Source organism: Sceloporus undulatus, chromosome 1 (assembly GCF_019175285.1).
Source record: "Sceloporus undulatus isolate JIND9_A2432 ecotype Alabama chromosome 1, SceUnd_v1.1, whole genome shotgun sequence".
Taxonomy (NCBI): domain Eukaryota; kingdom Metazoa; phylum Chordata; class Lepidosauria; order Squamata; family Phrynosomatidae; genus Sceloporus; species Sceloporus undulatus.
The window spans coordinates 341,912,163-341,932,411 of NC_056522.1; the positions used below are offsets into that span (position 1 = coordinate 341,912,163).

At 44.8% G+C, this 20,249-nt stretch overlaps 1 protein-coding gene across 1 annotated transcript in view; it reads right to left on the reverse strand.

Annotated features, from left to right (window-relative positions):
• The window catches only part of ISM2 (isthmin 2), a 30,626-nt gene extending 13,943 nt beyond the window's left edge, over positions 1–16,683 (reverse strand). The window contains exon 1 of the mRNA XM_042438032.1: positions 16,479–16,683. Within this exon, the coding sequence (XP_042293966.1) occupies positions 16,479–16,646 (168 nt within the window). The 5' untranslated portion in view covers positions 16,647–16,683. The remainder of the gene's footprint in view (positions 1–16,478) is intronic.
• Positions 16,684–20,249: the final 3,566 nt, after the last annotated feature.

Here is a 20,249-nt window from a genome sequence, read left to right on the forward strand (position 1 = left end):
AATGTATATTAATCAATAACAACAAATTTACTGTAGTAAAAAGCTGCCAAAAGATATTGCCCTATTCATTTCCATATTCTTACAGTAAGAAAGGTTTTTAAAAAAACCTTCAGTGCAAAAGAGAATATTGAAAAATTATAATTCATCTTGTTTATTTTTTTTCCAGAAGGAGAAAAAACCCTCATTCTTTCCTGGCTCAGCTGCCCACCCCCAGGTTTCAAAATTTCTGGAGGTTTTAAAGGTTTTTTTTTTAAAATCCCTAACCTTACTGTAGACATGAAAGTCTGTTTTTAGGGAAGTGCCATAATACTTTCACAGGCAGTTAATAGCCATGGTCCTGCAGCAAAGGGGACCAGTGGCTGGGGAGACACAGTTGAACTGGCCCCAACTTCTTCTCATTGCAACTCATCTAGCTATAAAAGACCTTCTTATGGTTGCAAAAGTTAGAAAGTGTACCTCAGGCCTTTCCAAATTCATGAACACGTGCTCCCCAGTAAGCAAAAAATGTAAGTTTCACCACCTGTGAATGGCTGCTCAACAAGAAAACCAGAAATGGTACGTCATGCACACAGTGATGAAATATGGCCAGGCAGCATAAAAGATGCTCTTCTCGCAGACTTTCAGCAACATGGCCTATCCAAATTTGGAATTCCATGCAAGAAAGTTCCTGGGGGATATTCTGACAGATCTGCCCAGCCTTGGAAAAGCAAGTCTAAGCTGTCTCTTTTGACCACAGTATAGATTTAAGGAGCAGCTGGCTTGGCAGAACTGCAACTCTGTCAAAGGAAGGGGAAGGGAGGGCAGGGGGAAGCAGATGTGGGCTTAAGACATCTGTGAAGCCTCTCATCTTGGTGATGACATTACACAGAGGCCTGCACCTGGTGCTCTCTGGGTTATGACACTGACTGTGTCTAGAGGATAGCCAAGCCTTCTCCCCACCCACCATTTGGTCAAGATGGATGCTTGCCTAGGGCAGCCATTTATATGGGGCAGCAGAGCAGCTGTGGATAATTAGCAAAACATCAGCTATGCAAAGGTTTCTTTCATCCCGACTGTTGGGCAGCCTCTGGCATCCCAGGATTGAGTGAAGGAACACAAAGGAGCCTGGAGGGTAGGTTGCTCGATTCCCAAGAGGCTGTGTCTCCTATAGCTTTACTATGTGAACAAACAACACCAGGTGCACACGCCTGAAAGCACAATTTCTTCTTCTGACCTCTTTGACCTTCCCCTCTCCCTCCCCCCAAAATTAAAGTCCTCATTTTTAACTCCCTAATACAGCCTGTAGCTTCAACAACTGGAACAGAGACATACATTTAATAAATGCAGTGCCTCTCCCTCCTCCCATCAATCTATCTCCATTATGTTAAAGCAAACAAAACAAAAACATACAAGCCAAAACCCACAAAGCAATCCCCATTCTAGAGGGAGAAGAAGTACCAGAAATTCCAACAGGAGGTTTAAAGAGCTATTGACAAAAGCCCAACAGCAGTAACAATAGCAAGTACATTTCTATACTGCTTATCAGTGCACTTAAGCACTCCCTAAGCGGTTTACAATGTGTAAGCTAATTGCCCCCAACAAGCTGGGTACTCATTTTAGAGACCTATGGAAGGATGTTGGGCAGAGTGGACCTTGGAGTCCCTGGGATTGAACTCACAACCTTGTGGCTGTGAATGGCTACAGTACAGGCATTTAACCTCTGTGCCACCAGGGCCCAGTGCATTTTGGCACGAGTTGCTTTTCTGATATCATTATTCTGGCCAATGGAGGCCTCTGTGTGTTGTGTGCCCCCAAGTCATTTCTGACTTATTGTGACCCTAAGATAGGGTTGCCATAACCCTCCTGCCGGCGGGACATTCCCGGTTTTTCACTAGGGGGCGTCCCTGCACGGTTTCCTCCTTGACTCAGGTTTGTCCTGGGTTTTGCCAATCTGGTGGCTTTCACACCAAAATGGGTACTTTTCAGAGCCTTTGGTGTGATTTTGGTGGTTGGTTTTAATGGGAATTTTGAGAGTTGAAATAAGTTCCAATTATTTTTATTCAATTAGGGCTACGTTTTATTGCCATATGAACATTACAGGGACTTTTCAGGGATTTTGACTGAATATTTGGTGAGATATGGGGGGGATTTGGTGAGTTTTGGCCAAATGTTTGGGGAATTATCTTCGAGGCTTGTTGGCAGCAGGAGGTTGCCAGACTCAGGAAGAGGAGCTCCTCCCCTGTTTGGTCCCAGCAAGGCAGCAGCAGGGAGAGGGCCATTTCCTTTGGCACCGAGGCGAGGATGATGAGGAAGAGGAGGAGGAGGAGGTGCCTGGCCATTTTCAATATTTATTTTGCCCCTGGGTATTTTTTCTAACTTTGACTGCCAGGGCTCAATGCTCTGGAATTCTGGTGTCTGTGAGGCATTTAGCCTTCTCTGTTAGAGAGCTTTGGTGCCACAATAAACTACAATTCCCAGGATTCCATAGCACTGAGCCCTGGCAGTCAAAGCAGTGTGTTTTGGACACAGATATCCTTCTTTTGTGAGTTAATGAATGAATCCAGTCCCTAGCCTTTCTATCTCTCACACACTGAAGAGTAATAACCCACTTTGAAACTGCTTTAACCCAATGCTAAGGAATCCTGGGAATGTTAGTGTTTGGGAGACATTGAGACTTTTCTGTCAGAGATGGCTCTGAGACCACAATAGACTACAATTCCCAGGATTCCCCAGCACTGAGCAGTCTCAAACTGGACCATTTCCTCAGTGTGGATGCACCTGTTGAGGAATCCTGGGGACTGCAGTTCAACTACGTTTGGAGGGTTATGGGACTTCCTGCCAGAAATAGCTCTGGGGCCACAGTGTACTACAATTCCCAGCATTCCCAGCACTAACCCAGGACAGTTAAATCACTCTCAAACTGGATTATTTCCTCAGTGTGGATGCAGCTTTGGTGAGGAACTCTGGGCGTTTCAGTCCAGCTATGTTTTATTTCTGCAGTGTATTTTGGACCAGAGACAAGGTGACCAGGCATCCTCCTCCTTTTCCAGGATATGTCCTCTTCTGTCAAATTTCAAAATGTCCTCCATTTTGATCACGCCTAAGAAACATGCATTTATATTAACATTTTTAAAAAAATAATCAATTTTTTTTCGTGTGTCCTCCATTTATTAAAACTGTGTCCTACATTTGAAAATGTCATCCTACATTTGTCCCAGTTTGGAGGTCCTGACTTATGGCAACCCTACCCTAAGACCCTATCATGGGGTTTTCTTGGCAAGATTTGTTCAGAGGAGGTTTGCCATTGCCTTGCCCTGAGGCTGAGAGCATGTAACTTGCCCAAGGTCACCCAACTGGTTTCATGGCCAAGTGGGAATCAAACCCTGGCCTCAGGAGTTGTGGTCCAAGGCTCAAAGCACTACACAACGCTGGAGGCCTCTAGACCCCCATATTTACCACGGCACTTTTCTCTATCTTTGGTTGGTATCTTGAGAACTGAACAAGCAGGCAGGGTACTTGTTATTGTTGAAAAATCAGCTTTTTGCTTTGATTCAATCTCTTATTCGTTATCCACATAATGAGCCCAGAAACCTAGACAGTCTAGAAGGACAGCAAATTGGTATTTTAAAATTAACTATTATGTTGGTGTTCTTGTTATTATCCTTGTTTCAAGGGGAGAATATTTGTGGGAATGTCTGCCCCAGGTCCCAAATAATTCAACTTGAGAATGATGCACCTTGCTTTGAGGTGACATTTATGTGTGTGTCATGTGCCTTCAAGTAATTTCTGACTTATGGTGACCCTAAGGTGAACCTCATGGGGCTTTCTTGGCAAGTTTTGTTAAGAGGAGATTTGCCATTGCCATACCCTGAGGCTGAGAGCATGTACCTAGCCCAAGGTTACCAAATGAGTTTCATGGCTGAGCAGGGAATCAAACCCTGGTTTCCAGAGTCGTATTCCAACACTCAAACCACTATGTACTATTTGCTGTTGTGCTTTGGAGATCAAAATATCTTGAGCTAGCCATGCTAAAATGACTTCCCCTGTCTATGAAAGGAATAGGAATATCTACTCTTTCCCTTTCACAAAAATCTCTTAGATATTCCAAGCAGGAAAACTGAGAGTCTTGTCAAGGATGATGTCTCTCCAGGTGCCACTCTTCCTCAGTCTTGCCCTTCCCTCCTCCATCCCATCCAGAAAATTCCTTCCCTCCTAGATAGAACTTTCCTTGTTTCCTTCCTTTTCTTTGGTGCAGAATGTGAGGCTCCTCCACCCCTCCCATCTTGATCAAGATAATTTAGCAGTTCAGAAAAGGGAAATTTGCCACAGGCGGTTGGTTAAAGTACTCTTTTATGCACAAAAGAAAAGGAAGGCTCTCTGTCAGAAAGGAGTGATGTTTCAGTGTGTGTGTTTTTGTGCCAGAAAATGTAATCTTGACTAAGAACAAAGCAGTAGAGAAGAGGGCTTAATTGACAAATAAAATTAAATTAAAATAAAAATAGTAAAAAAAAAGAGAGAGAGAGAGAGAGAGAGAGAAGCCTATCCAGAGGCAAAGTGACTACACCCAAGGCAAGCAGAGGCAGCCTGTGTTGGGCATGCACTCCATGTGCATGCATACAGAAACAGGCAGGCAAGCAAGCAAAGGCTGCCTCCTTCCCAATGCTCAGCAAAGGCACATGAACAGCTGCCCCCCTCCCAGCCCCCACCTGGAGCCATCATTTGTCCTGTGACAGGACAATTATCTGTTGCCAAGACAGGGATAGACATCAGGAAGGGAGAGAATGACGCAGGTAGGTCAGGAATAAGTAGTAGGAGACAGATGGAAAGGAAAGGAATAGCCTGTCTTCATCCCCAGCCATAAAACTGAAGAGAAAATAAGCCTTACGGGAACATTCAGGGCAGAGACGATGACAATAAATGGAACTTGTCCCGCCAGCAGCAGCTCTTCCCGGAGTGCAAGAGTGGAAAACCTCCACAGAAATTACTATTCTTGCATCTGAACTACAGAAATAATGCAGTTTGACACTGCTTTAACTGCCAATGCTATGGAATCCTGGGACTTGTAGTCTGTTGTAGTACCAACCAGAGCTCTCTGAAAGGCTAAATATTTCACAAAACTACAAATCTCAGGATTCCATAGCACTGAGCCATGGCAGTTGACGTGGTGTCAAATTGCATTATTTCTGCAGTGCAGATCCAGCCTGTTTTATTCTTTTATCATAGTTACTCTACTTGGTACATCTGGAAATTTCCAGTGAAGTGCAGAGATCTATCTCCAATAAAATCAGGTCAGGTGCAGAGATTGTCATATCTTCAAAAAGTAATCGTTTTTGGATTACAATACCCAGAAAACTCCAGCCAGCATGTCTGTGGGGATTCTGAGTGGTAATCTTAAAGATAAAAGTTTTCAAGATCTGGGGTTTGTGGGAATTCCACCTTAATCTTACTCCACATGCAGAGTAGGAAAATTATGTTCAGTTCTTCTGAGCATCACAGTTTAAGGAGATCAACACACAAGAATGTCGTCTGGAGGGGGCTCATAGTGAATAAGATGGGTCTGGATACACATCCAATAAGGCAAGCATAGATGAACTGGATATGTTTAACCTGGAGACCTGATTAGGAGACAATTTGTTTTTGTTATGTGTCTTCCAATCTACTCCAATTTAGGGCAAACCCCATCACAGGATATGCTTGACAAGATTTATTCAGAGGAGGTTTACCATTGCATTCCTTTTAGGATGAAAGAATATGACCTGCCCAAGGTCACCCAGTAAATTTCCATGACTGAGTATTCAAACTTTGGTCTCTCTGAGTCCTAGGACTTTATCACAGGTACTTGCTGTCCCACCACAACTGCACTAATTTAATAATAGACATATACTGGCTTTCAACCAATCTTTATTACACATTTTCTGCATTAGCACTATAATGCTGCTTTGGTGATCCATAGCTATATTGATCTGATTTCCACATCACCACTATAATGCTGCATCATGAGAAGGAAAATGACATTTTTTCTTTGGCTGGTGGCAAGGGGCAGGGAGAAGCCAGCTTCTGCCCACCCACCACCCACCTCCTCTTTATGAGGAGGAGACTGACATTTCTTCTTTGGCTGGTGCGGAAAAGGCAGGGGGGAAATTAAGTAATAAAACAATGCCAACCCCATCTGGAATAGCAAAGGAGGGAGGAGGGACAAGACAAGGCGACACTGACACCACATGACTGCCCACTACTGGAACTGCTGATCACACCTGAGGACTAATGCTACAGCAGCACATTTAGGAGCTTATTGACAGGTTTTCCCCATCAATGACAAGGTGCACTCTAACAGCGCTTGTAGGGCAAGGAAGGCAGCAACAAGACTCAGACAGTGTGGTGCAATAAGTATCGCCAAAGGCACTATTATCTACTTTAATGGCAGTTAAAATGATGTATGTGATAAAGTCCTTTATTCAGAACACGTGGGCTGCTATGAAGTTATGGCTATGTTCAATTATTTGAAGGGCACCCACTAAGATGATGGAGAAAATTTGTTTCCAGACTAAGGCAGTATCATTCTAAACCAATTAATTCAAAGGATTTTGGCTAAATACTGAGAAGAACTTTCTGGCACAGAAGCTGTTTGAAAAGGGAGACAAGTGTGTTGGATGTGACAAGAAGTTGGATGATATCTGTAGATCTGCATTTCCTGTATTGGCAGAGGTTGAATTGGTGGCTGAGTAGACCGCCCCATGGGATGGCCTACAGCCACCTCAGTCTTCACTAGATCGGGACCACGGCAACTATATGCCATGGCCTTGATCTGGCCTTTTTGCACCGTGGGAAGGGCACCATAGCCACAGCCGTTTGACACTGCATCAGAGGAACATGTTGATGCCGCCTGCCGTATGGTGAGGCATGCGGCGTCACGCCAGCATGGGCAGAGTCAGTGTATCATGTGGACTCCATGCCTCCACTCTGCCCCGATGCCAGCCTTTGATGCCGGTCTGTTGAGGCTGTTTGATTACTTTTGAGATCCCTCATTGCTGATTCTACATTACCAAATGCTGTAATGTTTGTAACATAGGACTGTTAAACGTTATGTTGGCTATTAAACCTGCCCATGTACACTGCATATGCCAAAGGAAGAAGAGACTGCTCATTCCAAGGACGAAGAAGGAGATCAATTTTACTTTTCTCTGTTTTTGAAAGTGCAATGGAGTCTCAGCTCAGGCAAGAGGTGAGGATGTTTTTTCCCCCTTCTTCTCCTATACAGTTTTCACAGAGTACATATCTGTTCCTAAGCATACTCTTAATTATGTTGGTGGGGAAATATGGGCACAGTGCAAAGAACCCTGGGTGACCTCATAAAAAATATCTGACTTCATGCTTTTATTCAGCAACTATTCACAGATCACAAGAGGCACTGTTCATGTAATTTCAGGGCTGAATATATCTGCGTTGGGGTGATATATCTGTCAGGGTAACCAAAGGAGCACAAAAATTGATGTGAACTTACAAAATCTATCAATGTCTTAATTGGGGAAGATGCCACAAAAAGTGTGTGAAATAAGTTGTTTTTGTTTTTGTTTGTTTGTTTGTTTGTTTGTTTATTGGCAACCTCTGATGAAAAGAACTGGAGATTTTGAAAGTGTGTACACTTTCTTTTACTCTTTTGGTTGGTTTAATAAAAGTATTACCTTAATGTGGATTGTACAATATACGTAAAATCACACATACCTGGGTTGCATCTGCATTGCAGAGATAATCCAGGTTGACATCAGTTTATCTGTCATGGCTCAATGCTATGGAATTCTGGTACTGTATTTGTAGTTTTGTACCAATACCACAGTTTCTGCCAGGCAAAAGTAATTCATTTAGCTTTCTCTGTCAGAGAGCTCTGCTGCCACAGCAAACAACAATGATCAGAATTCCACAGCATTGAGCCATGGCAGTTAAAGTGGGGTCAACCTGGTTTACTTCTGTAGCCTGAGTTAGTTTTCATAATTTACAGCTTTTACCAAGTATGATCTGGCTTCTATGAGCTATATGATTCTTCTCTCTACTAATAATCTTCTTTTAAACTAATCAACATAGAGTTGATTTACTAATTTCCTTGCCCCCAAAAATATTATTAAAAAAATAAAACAAAATTATCATCCATTCCTACATTACACAGGGCTTATACAGATACATAGAAACATTGAACCAATGTTATTTCACACTTAGGAGTACAGACTCTCTAAAACCCTTGCTGCTCTTCATTCTTCCCAAATGTGAACTCTTCTTCCAGGCAAAAGCCAATCACCTAGGGCATGGTGGGCAGCCTAAGGTTGTCCAGCAGTCCCATCATACCTCAGCATGAAGGTCAAGAGAATCCCAGGCCCTGTGACTTTGGGGGCCAACCTGAGCTGACACTAGAGATGGCCTCTTGTGGGATATTTTGGCTCCCTTGTGATATCATCAAGCATCATACATCAGCTAGAGTTGTCCAGAGCATGTCATTCTAATGGAAAGCACAAAGCCTAACAAATGAGGAAATATTTCTTAGGTTGGAAATATAGGTGCTCCAAGTTCTGTACTGAACAGGAAAACAAACAAACAAACAAACCTTTTCTAGCTATTATTCAAATATATAGCCATGTTAGAGAGATCTTGTAGCACCTTTGAGACTAACTGAAAGAAAGAAGTTAGCAACATGAGCTTTTAGCACCTTTGAGACTAACTGAAAGAAAGAAGTTAGCAACATGAGCTTTTATAAACTTAAGTCTACTTCCTCGTATGTATTTGCATCTGAGGAGGTAGACTTAATTCTACAAAGACTCATGCTGTCAATACATTTCTTTCAGTAGCACTCAAAGGTGCTACATGCTTTCATAGCTATATTTTTTATGTTTAGAAATATTTGTCAGAATCCTGTAGGGACTTTATGACTTGTAAATGGACTAATGTTTAGGGGATTCCAATTGCGCAGTTTTGTAACATCCATATCCAGTAGAGGGCTCCTGTTACATTCCTATTGAGCATAACACTAAGGACCACTATAGGCTTTTGGGAGGAAAAGATGGAGAAAATTATGTACATCATCAGCCAGGCAAGAGAAACTAATCCAGCAATACAAATAAGCATGTCCATACAAAAGAAAGCTTTACTGGGTTTAAATGGACTTATATCTTTAAAATGCTAAGAATCTAACAAGTCCTTTTTCCCAAGCTCTGGTCTAGAGGGCCAGAAGGTTTATAGCTCTGGGTTTGATTACAGATCTGTTGAGAGAGGACCTAGCTTTTGCCACTGCTATTAAATTGCCACTGCTATTTTAAAAAATGGAGCCAGGCAGAGTCCTAGGCCATGGGATTAAAACAGGGAATTAGTGGGAAACTACCTAGGCATGCATGTGTAAGTAGGAGTGAAGATGAGCAGCACTTGAAGAAACATATGGCAACCAGAGACAAAGGAGGAAGGAGGCCCTTAAAAAAGAGAGAGGAAGATAACACATAGATGGGGAGATTCTGGCAACTGTAGTCTAAAAAGTAACATTTCCAAGCTCTGCTCTAAATATTGTTCAACTCTCATTCCCATCAGCCCCTGCTAGCTGTACCATGACAAAGGGTGATGGGAATGGTAGTTAACATCTGGAGGGAAACAAGAGTCCCCAGAAATTATGTAAGGAACATTCAAAGGGATATCAGTGGCAAGTAAAACAGTGACAACAGGAATGCCTCCCCACATATCTGAAACATATTGTTGGGATCAGGTTCTTTTTTAACCCTTTGTGCCTCCTCCGGGGACCCGGAGGGGAGGGGGGGGGGGGGGGGGGGGGGACGACACCTGTTATTGCCACTGGAAGGAAAACTATCTTTGTACCCACGTAAATTTTTCTCTCAGCATTTGATCCAGATCACTCCCACAGCAAATACTTGCTTTTTGAAAACAACTGATTTGCTTTGTGTAAATGGCACCTAGTCTAGTTCAGAGTTTGGAAACGTTATTTTCCTAGAAGCAGTCTTTTCTGCTGTTAAACAGCTCTCATTGTCAGAACATTTGTAAACAAGGACTTTATCACACCAGGCTCGTAAGGCGCTACAATCGGCTTAGACTAGGAAATGCAAATATACAAGATTGAGGAGTCATTATCATGCAACTCTTCAAAATCACTGTGGTGCTGCTTCTGTCCAGACTGCCTCCATAGTCCTGTCTCCCTGCCCTAAACCCTTCTCCTCATGCCCTTTGATCTGTATTTATTTTTTTACTGCAATTACGTAGTCATGGCAGTCCATTAAGTAAAAGAAGAAGAAAAAATAAGAAAGAAAAGAAAACCAATCTGCTTGGGAATAGTGAGGGAGAGGACCATAATCATGCACAATGTGACTCCCTGCATACTGGAAATGCTTTGGGAGAAACTTGTCACCAACAGTGGAAAAGCAGTGTGATTGGGAAGCATTGATGGGTTTTGCCCATGAATGAAAAAGAGTACTCCAGCAACAAATGGGGTACAGACTAGCTACTGGACAGATTCAGGGCTATGTGATAAGGTATGGCCACAGACACAACTATCTTATACTAATTCCACTTTTCAGGCCTCATGTGATAAAGTCCCAAGAGGACCAAAAACATTGTAAAGCAAAGAGGGGGGCGGAAGCAGGTCTGCACGGACAAATCTTTTCTGGAACTCCATGAAGATAACACTTCACAAAGTAACAGTGAAGCTCTTCTATATTTTAGTCACACCTCTCGTAGACTGTTAAGATGAAATCTCTTTTCCTGTAGTTTGAATCCATTGCTCCAGGTCCTATTCTCTGGAGCAGCAGAAAACAAACTTGCTCCAGCCTCAACATGATACCCCTTCAAATATTTACACATGGCTTTTAATATCACCTCTTAACTGTCTCTTCTCCAGGCTAAACATATCCAACTCCCGAAGTCGCTCCTCATAAGGCATGTTTTCCAGATCATTCACCATTTTGGTCACCTTCCTCTGGACAGTGTTTGTTGTTGCTGTTGTGTGCCTTCAAGTTGTTTCCAACTTACGGCAACCTTAAGGTGAATCTTTCATGGGGTTTTCTGGGGCTGAGAGTGTGCAACTCATTCAAGGCCATCCAGTGGGTTTTCATGGCTGAGAGGAGTAATGAAACCTAGTCTCCAGAGTTATAGGATTCTTCTGCACAAGCCCAGTTCTTGCAGCAGTCACGCAAGTGATAATAAAATAGCAACACACCGCTCATAGGGGAGCCATCACCACACATCTTCTTATTCATGCACCAGGGGGGCTGGCCCCACCGTGCTCTCTTCCTGCCCTCTGCCTTATACCCTACCCAGCATGCCTTTAGGGATTTTTGTTTTGTTTTCTTGTGCAGTTCTGGAGCTCTGCTGCTGCAATTTTACTATTGAAAGTAAAAAGAAAGAAAGAAAATAAGTAGAAAAAATAAAGAATGGTAATCAGGCTACTTGGGAATAGCTAGGGGGAGGGAGGACAGGTGGGAGGAGAAGACAGTGATCCATGGAGTGTCTCACAATCACAACTGTCGCAGGAGCAACATTTCACATCAGGGGATTGCACATTTGCCAGATTATTCATGGGTTTCCCCCATGAATGAAAAGGGATGGATTGGGGACAGGGCAGCTGCGGGTCAGAGGCAGTGTCATGCAATGAGTATCACCAAATCTGCTTCCTTCCAGTGAAATCACGGTTTAAAAACCATGTGCAGTAATGTCCTCAATCCAACACTCAAGCCACTAAACTACTCTAGTTCCAAATTCATCTTCCTCTATGATGCTCCACGCAATCAGTTTGTTCTTGCTTAATGAATGCCTGGCAGATAGAAAAAGACACAGGCTTTTGGCCTACATACTGATTTGTTCTGGCCTTCATAAAATATGGTAATATATATTGTTAGTTATATTTACTGATTTCTTGATGTATTTTTCCTGCCTTGCTTTTATCTTTGTTACTTAGTTGTTGTTTTTACTGTTTTATTGTATTTTATTAGATTTGCATGTTACTGCTCTTAAGCATAACTGGTGGGAAGGGATGATATAATATTAATAAAAAGAAACAACCTATTCATCCCTCACATGTTCAAGCTCTCTCTCACAAAGACAATATGGCCTGTGGTCAAACTATACCCACCCAAACTCTGATAGGTTCTAAACTGATTGCAAATCATAAAATATGTTTGGCAAAAAGTTTCTGAATCTACAGAATTCACTGCTACAGAATGTTTTGGCATCTGGCTGATTCACTTTTAAAGATTATAACTGGAAGAAAACATGAATGCCTACAGTCAAGTTTTAAAACCCATGCATGTCTAGCTCATGAGATGTGGAGAAGGAAAATAGAAATGTTCTGCTTGGTTACCCATTGGGTTTCCTGACCAAAATGGAAATCGAACCCTGGTGTCTAGAGACATAGTCCATCACTCAAATCTTTATGCTGCATTGGCCTTGTAGTCCCACTTAAGGTTCTCACATTATTAGGACATAAGGTCCATTGATGCAGGAGAACATTCATAGGTGAAGTGCTAAATACTGTTTTACTATCTGTTTTAATATTGTACTAATTTAATTCTGTTTTAATGAAACACTTTTCTGTGTTTTTAATTGTACTGTTTTTTATCTTGTAAGGTGCTCTGAGTCCCAGTTTTGGGAAAAGGGAAAAATAATAATAATAACAACAACAACAACATCCACAGGCAAAGTGCTAAAGGTATGACAACTAAAGATCTAGATTTCACTGTGCACTCCACTGTTAATCAAGAGTAGCAAAGTGCAGCTCTCCAAATATTGCAGGGCTTCAGCCCCAGGTGGCATCACCAGTGGTGAGGAATGCTGGGAGTTGACAGTATAGCAATAGCTGGAAGGCTACACTTCACCACCCCGTCTGTAAAAAGCAATGGGCATGTGTTTGCAGAGAGATCACCACACAGCTGTGATCATGAGGGAGTGCTGAATCTCTGCAGCTCCCTGTTGAGCGTATGCTCTCTGACAAATCTATGCATGCTCTGAGTAGTGTATCAAATGACCCATGCAACTCATCTGCATTTACAGAAGAAGGAAAGACCTACACGCTTTCAGAACAACGTTACGAATATAATAGAGGCATTCCTAGTTAACAAAGAGCCCATACAGACAGGCCAAAATAAAGCTACCTCGGGTCACTTTGGAGGTATACTGTTTAAATGATGCATGCATCCTAAGAGTCTGAAAGCCACGCCAAACCCACACTCCAGTCCTAAGGACTGGAACGCAGCTTTGGCACAGCTTCTGGCCTCTTAAGATGTGTGTGTCATTTAAACAGCATGCTTCCAAACTGACCCAAAGCAGCTTTATTTTGGCCTGTCTGTACAAGCCCAAAGCTTCTGACAAATAAGCTACTTTTTACAATATGCTTTCCCTACCGTCTTTTCCTTAGTGGTGAAGTGAAGCTGTATATTTTTAAGCAGCATCAGCACTGGGAGGATGGTAAAGGTGGGCTGGGGAAGCACAGGCTTTCTCTGTTGGGTTGCACTTGCAGCAGCATGTCTGGAGTAAACAACACAAAGTTTGTGATGGAGGCAGTAAGGAATTTTACTTTAGCCAATCCTACTGTAACTGTGTGTACCTGACTACCACAGGGAAGGTAAACAGTAGGTGCCTCCCGAATCCCTCACTGAGTGTACATGAACAGTAAAACAAAAAGAAAGCAGATAAGCCTGACTCTGAAGTTACTAGCATATTAAAAACCATACATTTGTAAGCTTGGCCAAAAAAATGGAACTCATAAGAAAAGGGAAGACTGTTGAAAGAAAATGTAATCCTTGAGTACAATTTGGAAGAAGCTTTTAAGTGGTCCCTAGAAAGTTCAAACTGTTTTTGTTTGCTTACCTGACTTGGTTGTTTCATTTCACAGGTGCCTATTGTTAGTTTTGGACGAAAAGTTGGATGGAACGTGTTGAACTGAGCAACTTTTTGCAGTGTTCAAAGCTACCCCTATTCTTTCCATGTTATATCTGTCTCTAGTCCCAAATTTTCTGTTAAACAAGTAATGTCGAGGGATGCATCTACTTTGTTAGTTTGTACTTCACTCTGCTACTTTTTGGCGAGCAAAATCCTATTTTATGCCATCTTCAGTGGAAAAACAAAGTGACACATTTTGTGAAACAGCAAAACCAGCTAACTAGCCCCACGCTCCATTCCTTCACAGACTACAACTGAGGCTGATAACACAGGCGACATCTGCCAGCAGAGATTAAACCTGTCGTATCCCTTAAATTGGTACTATTTGCACAGCTGTGCAATTATATAGAAACTTATTATCCAGGGCAAAAGTCCATCTCTGTATGAGAAAGATCTTCACTAACATGGTTCCAGGTACCTTTTGGGGTCCACATTTAAACTCACGTTTAGTACACTGTTTCAATGCCACATCATTCCCGAAAACGGGGTTGGTCTTTGCTCCCATGCTTTCACTCCAGGCCAGGGCTGCTTAACCGGCGGTCTATAGAGGGTTCAGGAGGGTTCGTGGATGGGCCTGGAGTGTATGTATGAACGCCATCCTTTCTTGTTACACTGAAAATTGTGTTTCAGCACACTTTACTGAGAAAGGGGTCCACTGTCAATTTCTCAAAAGAGTGTATGGCCCCTAAAGATTGCAAACTAGTGCTTTAGGCTGAGCAGGCACAAAATATAGAGCCCGTACAGATAGGTCAAAATAAAGCTGCTTCGGATCACTTTGGAGGTATGCTGTTTAAATGATGCATGTGTCCAAAGAGACCAGAAGCCACGCCAAAGCCATACTCTAGTCCTAAGGACTGGAGCGCAGCTTTGGCACAGCTTCTGGCCTCTTAATGTGTGTGTGTCATTTAAACAGCATACCTCCCAAGTGACCTGAAGCAGCTTTATTTTGGCCTGTCTGTACCGGCCCATAGTCTCTTTTCATCAAACACTGGAGTGCCATTGGAGTGGAGCGCTTTGGGTGTTGTACAATGACTCTTGGGACCAGGGTTTGAATCCCATCTTGGCCATGTAAACCCATTGGGTGACCTTGGGCAAGTCGCACGCTCTCAGCCTCGGGGGAAGGCAATGGCAAACCCTGTCTGAAGAAACTTGCCAAGAAAACCCCATGATAGGGTTGTCTTAGGTTACTACAAGCCAGAAATGACTTAAAGGCACACAACAACAACAATCGAACACCAGAGTGAACAAATTTGCCACTACAGCCCAGTGGGTTTTATTCTGGAGAAGGAGTCAGAATCTGAAGTCTCTCTCACACACAAAAAACACAACCCTTGCACTCTGTTGTTTTCACCTTGCAGTTCGGCACTCACAGTTGCTGGTTTGCCAATCCTCACTTTTAATAATAACAACAACAATATTTATTTATTGCCCACCTCCCTTCATGGATCGAGGTGGGAAACAACAGCAAATCAACAATTAACAATGTCAGTTAAAACACATGAATTAAAACATGCAACAGTTTAAAAGGACAAATAAGATGCATGCATATTAAAACATTCCACATTTAAAATTCAACATCTTAATTCACAGTTTAAAATTATCTGGGTAATCTGTTTTAAATTCAGACAGTGTATTTGGCTGTCAAATCATAGTTTATCACACTGGAGCTGATTTCAACATTAAAGAGAAATTAAAGCGCATTTAAAGCCTCCCACAAATGAAGCAGAAATGGTGAGTAATTGTGCGGATGATTATCAGATGCAAATGTGCAAATAAAGTGATATAGGAAATGCATTGTCACTGAAATCCCAAAAGTAAAAAGATGTGCATTAATGCTTCTTTGTGACCACTTTAATGGCGGGTTTTGTGTGACTTTGTGTGAAATTGTTACATGTAATTACACAATTTTTCTGGGATATTCATGGGATAAACTCCTGATCGTCTTCATTTGATAAACTATGGAATCATAGAGCTGGAAGAGACCTCAAGGGCCACCCAGTCCAACCCCATTCTGCCATGCAGGAAATCCCAGTCAAAGCATCCCTGGCAGATGGCCATCCAGCCTCTGCTTAAAGACAGCCTCCAAGGAAGGAGACTCCACTATCTCAGTATATTCCACAAACAGCCCTTACTGTCAGGAAGTTCCTCCTAATGTTGAGGTGGAATCTCTTTTCCTGCAGCTTGCATCCATTGCTCCAGGTCCTGTTCTCTTGAGCAGCAGAAAACAAGCTTTCTCCCTCCTCAGTATGACAATCCTTCAAGTATTTAAACAGGGCTATCATATCACCTCTTAAGCTTCTCTTCTCCAGGCTAAACATCCCCAGCTCCCTGAACCTCTCCTCAGAAGGCATGCTTATTCCAGGCCCTTGACCCTTGGGCTCTCCCTCCTTGGAGACCCTCCAGGAGAGAGAGGCCCAGCCCTTACTCCAAGTTTGCCCCCGCATGACTTCGGTTCATCATCAGGCAACTCTAATGTGAAGGGGAAGATTATGAGCCTTCTTCATTGGCTCCCATCCGACTAAGTCAAGGGGGGCAATGGCCCAGCCTGGCTGGGACTTGGGAGGGGGATGGAAGGTCCGGCTCACCTGCGGCGAAGGCGGGCTCCTGGCCCTGGGCCCCGGGGGGCTACGGAGCCTCCTCAGCGGCAGCCCTTCCAGCGGAGCCAGAGGCAGCAGCAGCAGCAGCAGCAGAAGAAGGGCCAGGGCCAGGCAGGGCAGCCCCGACGATGCCACTCTCCCCCGGAGCCCAGGCATGGCTCCTCACGCCCCGCAAGGAAGAGAGGGAAGGGAAGGGAAGAGGGAGGAAGGAAGGAAGTAAGGAAGAGGGAAGGAAAGGAAAGGAAAAGTAAGGTAAGAAAAGGCTAAGGAAGGAAGGGAAAGGAAAGGAAAAGAGGAGAGAGGAAAGGAAAGGAAAGGAGGAAGGAGGGAGGGAGGGAAAGGAAAGGGGAAAGGTAAGGAAAGGCGAAGGCAGGCGCGAAGGGAAGAAGGCAGGCAGGCAGGGGCTGCTAAGGGTGAGAGGCGGGCGAAGGTGGGCTGAAACCGGCGATGCTCTCCCTGGGCGAGTCCGGGGGCTCCGCCGAGGGAGGCTCTCCTGCTGCTGCTGCTGCTGCTGCTCTTCCTCTCGGGGCTCCCTGCCACTTCGGCGGCGGCGGCTGCTGCTGCTGGCGTTCGGAGTCCCCACAGAAGCAGGAGCAGGGAAGAGAGAGGGAGGGAAGGAGGGAAGGAGAGAGCGAGAGAGCGATGCCTCGGCCTTCCCCGGGGCTTCCTGCTGCTGCTGCTGCTGCTGCTGCCCCTGGAGCCCCGGGGGATGAGGGAGGAGGGCTGTCCTCCTTCCCCCGGAGGCGCCCTACCCTCCAGGCTCCCCCTCCGTCCGGGAGGACTGCCCCCAGCCCCCCCCCCCGCCTTTCCAGGGCGGGTCCCGGCCGGGGAATGGTCTTGCTTGGAGCCCTGGCTCCGTCCGCGGGAGGAAGGCAGGCAGGCAGGACCCCTCCCGAGGCAACCTCCAACCCGCCTGGGGCCCAGGGCTCCCGAGGGAGGGAGCCGGCCGGGGATCCCTCTCTCCCGGGAAGGAAGGAAGGTCCCTCCTTTGGCTCCCGCCCGACGGAGTCCCTCAGCCTCGCTCGCCTTCCCTCCCTCTCAGCTTCCCTTCCCTTCTTCTTCCTCCTCATCTTCCCTTTCCCTTCCCCTATTTTTCCTCCCCCTCTTTCCTTGCTCTTGCTGTTCCCTTTTCCCTTCCCTTCCCCTCCATTTCCCCTTCTCCTTTCCCCTTGCTCTACCCTTTAATTTCCCTTCCCATTTATTTTCCCTTTCCTTCCCTTTTTTCTCTTTCCCATTCCTTTCCCTTTCTCTTCATTCTCCCTTTCCCTTATTTCCCCTTTTCCTTTGCTCTTCGCTTTCCCTTTCCTTCCTCTTCCCTTGTCCCCCTTCCTTCCTTCCTTTCCAGGGGGCCTTTCCGCCGGGCGCCTGCCTTCCCCCTCGCCTCCCTTTTCCTTTTCCTCCCGGGATCTCTTTTTTTCTTTCTTTCTCCTGCAGCTCTTCCCTCTTTTCTCCCGGAGGACTTTCTTTCTTGCCCTTTCCTGGGACGTTGCCTCCGGAGGATGCTTCCGAAAGGCCCAAGAAAGGCCCCGGGAAAGACAGAGCCCCGAGGGAGGCAGGCAGGCAGGCAGGCCTTCAGACCCTCTCTCTCCTGGGGCTTTCTTGGCAAGATTGGTTCAGAGGGGCTTTTGCCATGGCCTTCCTCTGAGGCTGAGAGAGTGTGACTTGCCCAGGACCACCCAGTGGGCTTCATGGCTGAGCCAGGACTCGAAGCCTGGTCCCCAGAGTCCCAGTCAAGGCTCAGTCCACTCCTCCACTGGCTGCCTATTAGCTTCCGGGCCCAGTACAAGGTGTTGGTTATTACCTTTAAAGCCCTAAATGGCTTGGGTCCAAGCTATCTCAGGGACCGCCTCCTCCCGTATAATCCTCCCCGCGCTCTCCGGTCCTCTGGGAGGAACTTACTGCAGCCTCTAAAATCTAGGCTTGCGGCGACCTCCCAGAGGGCATTTTCTGCTGTCGCCCCCAAACTCTGGAACGACCTGCCGGATGAGATCCGTCAGTTGACATCATTAGACAGCTTTAAAAAAGCTGTCAAGACGGATCTCTTCCGGCAGGCCTTTCCAGATTAACCATCCCGGCCTGGGCTCCCTGATCCCCTCTTTCCTCTCGTGGCCCCATCTTCAGTGATGGTTGAGGATCTCCAGAGGGACACCAGGGTTTTTAGTTTGTTTTAACTATATTTTATGTTTTGATATTGTGTTTTTAATCTGTCATATTTTTAATACTTTTATAAGGAGGGGAGGGATTATAATGTTTTTAATTTTATATTTTACTCTGTTATAATCACTGTTGTCAACCGCCCGGATTGGTTCGCCACAGGGCGGTATACAAATAAATATTATTATTATTATTATTATTATGTTGAACCCTTGGCCTGCTTTGGCTTTTCTTCCCTTGGCGGCTTTTCATTCCTGAGAGGAGGAGCACCGAGTCCAAGTGGCCCCTTCCTTTCCCTTGTCGCTCTCCCACTGCTAGTATTGTTAGGTTTGTGTGTTCCTTTCCCCTTTTCACTCTCTCTAGCTTCCCATGTTCCAGGTTTTATGTCTGTGGCGATGCTTTGAGCTGCCTTTGCCTTGTTGCGTGTGTCTGTCGTCTGGCTCCGCAGGGAGCCTCAGGGAAGGAACTCAGCCTCAGCTGCCACCATCATTAAGCCATTTCTTTCCATTTGTCTTCTGCTTCTCCTTGGAGAGCTGGCAAACCCAGGTCTCCATCCAAACATGCACCAGAGCGAAACCAGTTTGGCTTCAAGTGTCTTATCCGTTGAGCCTCTGGACCAGCTGAGCATCTCGCTCTTGAGCTTGGCTTTACGTCCATAATACTGGTATTACATTTGTAGGGCTAAGTTGTCAATAGTGCTTTATCCCTTCCTTTAAGCCATGTCGATGTTTTGGGCTTCAGCCCCCCCCCTCCCCAGGCAAGTATGGATTCTGTGACTCAAAAACATCTGGAAAGCACCAGGAAAAGGCTGCACTACAGAGATGGAGGCTGTTAGCTGTCAGATGACAGCTCTCCCTATTCTTTGCCCTTGGCCAGGATGGAAACCAAAGACAGAAGTAACTGGAGGGGCAGAGCTTATCCACCCCTTATGCCAGAAGTTCTTATTGGGAAGATGTAATAAGCCCCATTATCACAGTAAGAGAACCATCTAACCTTGGTTAGTTTTCAGTATTGAGAAAGACAACCAGAGCACTTAATTCTTATGTATGAAAAGTTTCCTTGGTATCCTCTGTCCCATCTTTGGGCTTTTAGCTGATCTTCCCTGAAGGACGGGGGACCTATTAAGTTGTTCCGCCATCTGAGACTTGCAGAATCTGAAGTATTCCTGAATAGTCTCTTTTCTAGAACACTTAGCCAGGAGTCTGGGGTCCAGTGTAGTGTTTGGTCCAAATTTTGAGGGATCATCAGTTTTGGCTAATGTAGCATGATGATGTGGACAAGACACTTGAATCATTCTGTCCCACCACAAGGTACACTTGACCCCATCTAGTGAGCGGGAATGACTGAGTGGTTATGGGAACAGCAAATGTCTCAGCGATAACTGGAGTTACCTGAAGCTGTGCAGGTGCCTGGATTTTGTAATGGGCTAGAATGATGAAGGCCAACAAACTATACTTTCCAAACCAAGCCTTGCCACCAAACGCTACCTCAGTGTCTCATATATCAGAGGTGTACTTGGTCTCCTCATTGGTGATTTGAGTGCTTTTCCCAAGCTACTATAAGGGAAAGCAGACTGATCTCTACCAGGATTGTAGAATCATAGTT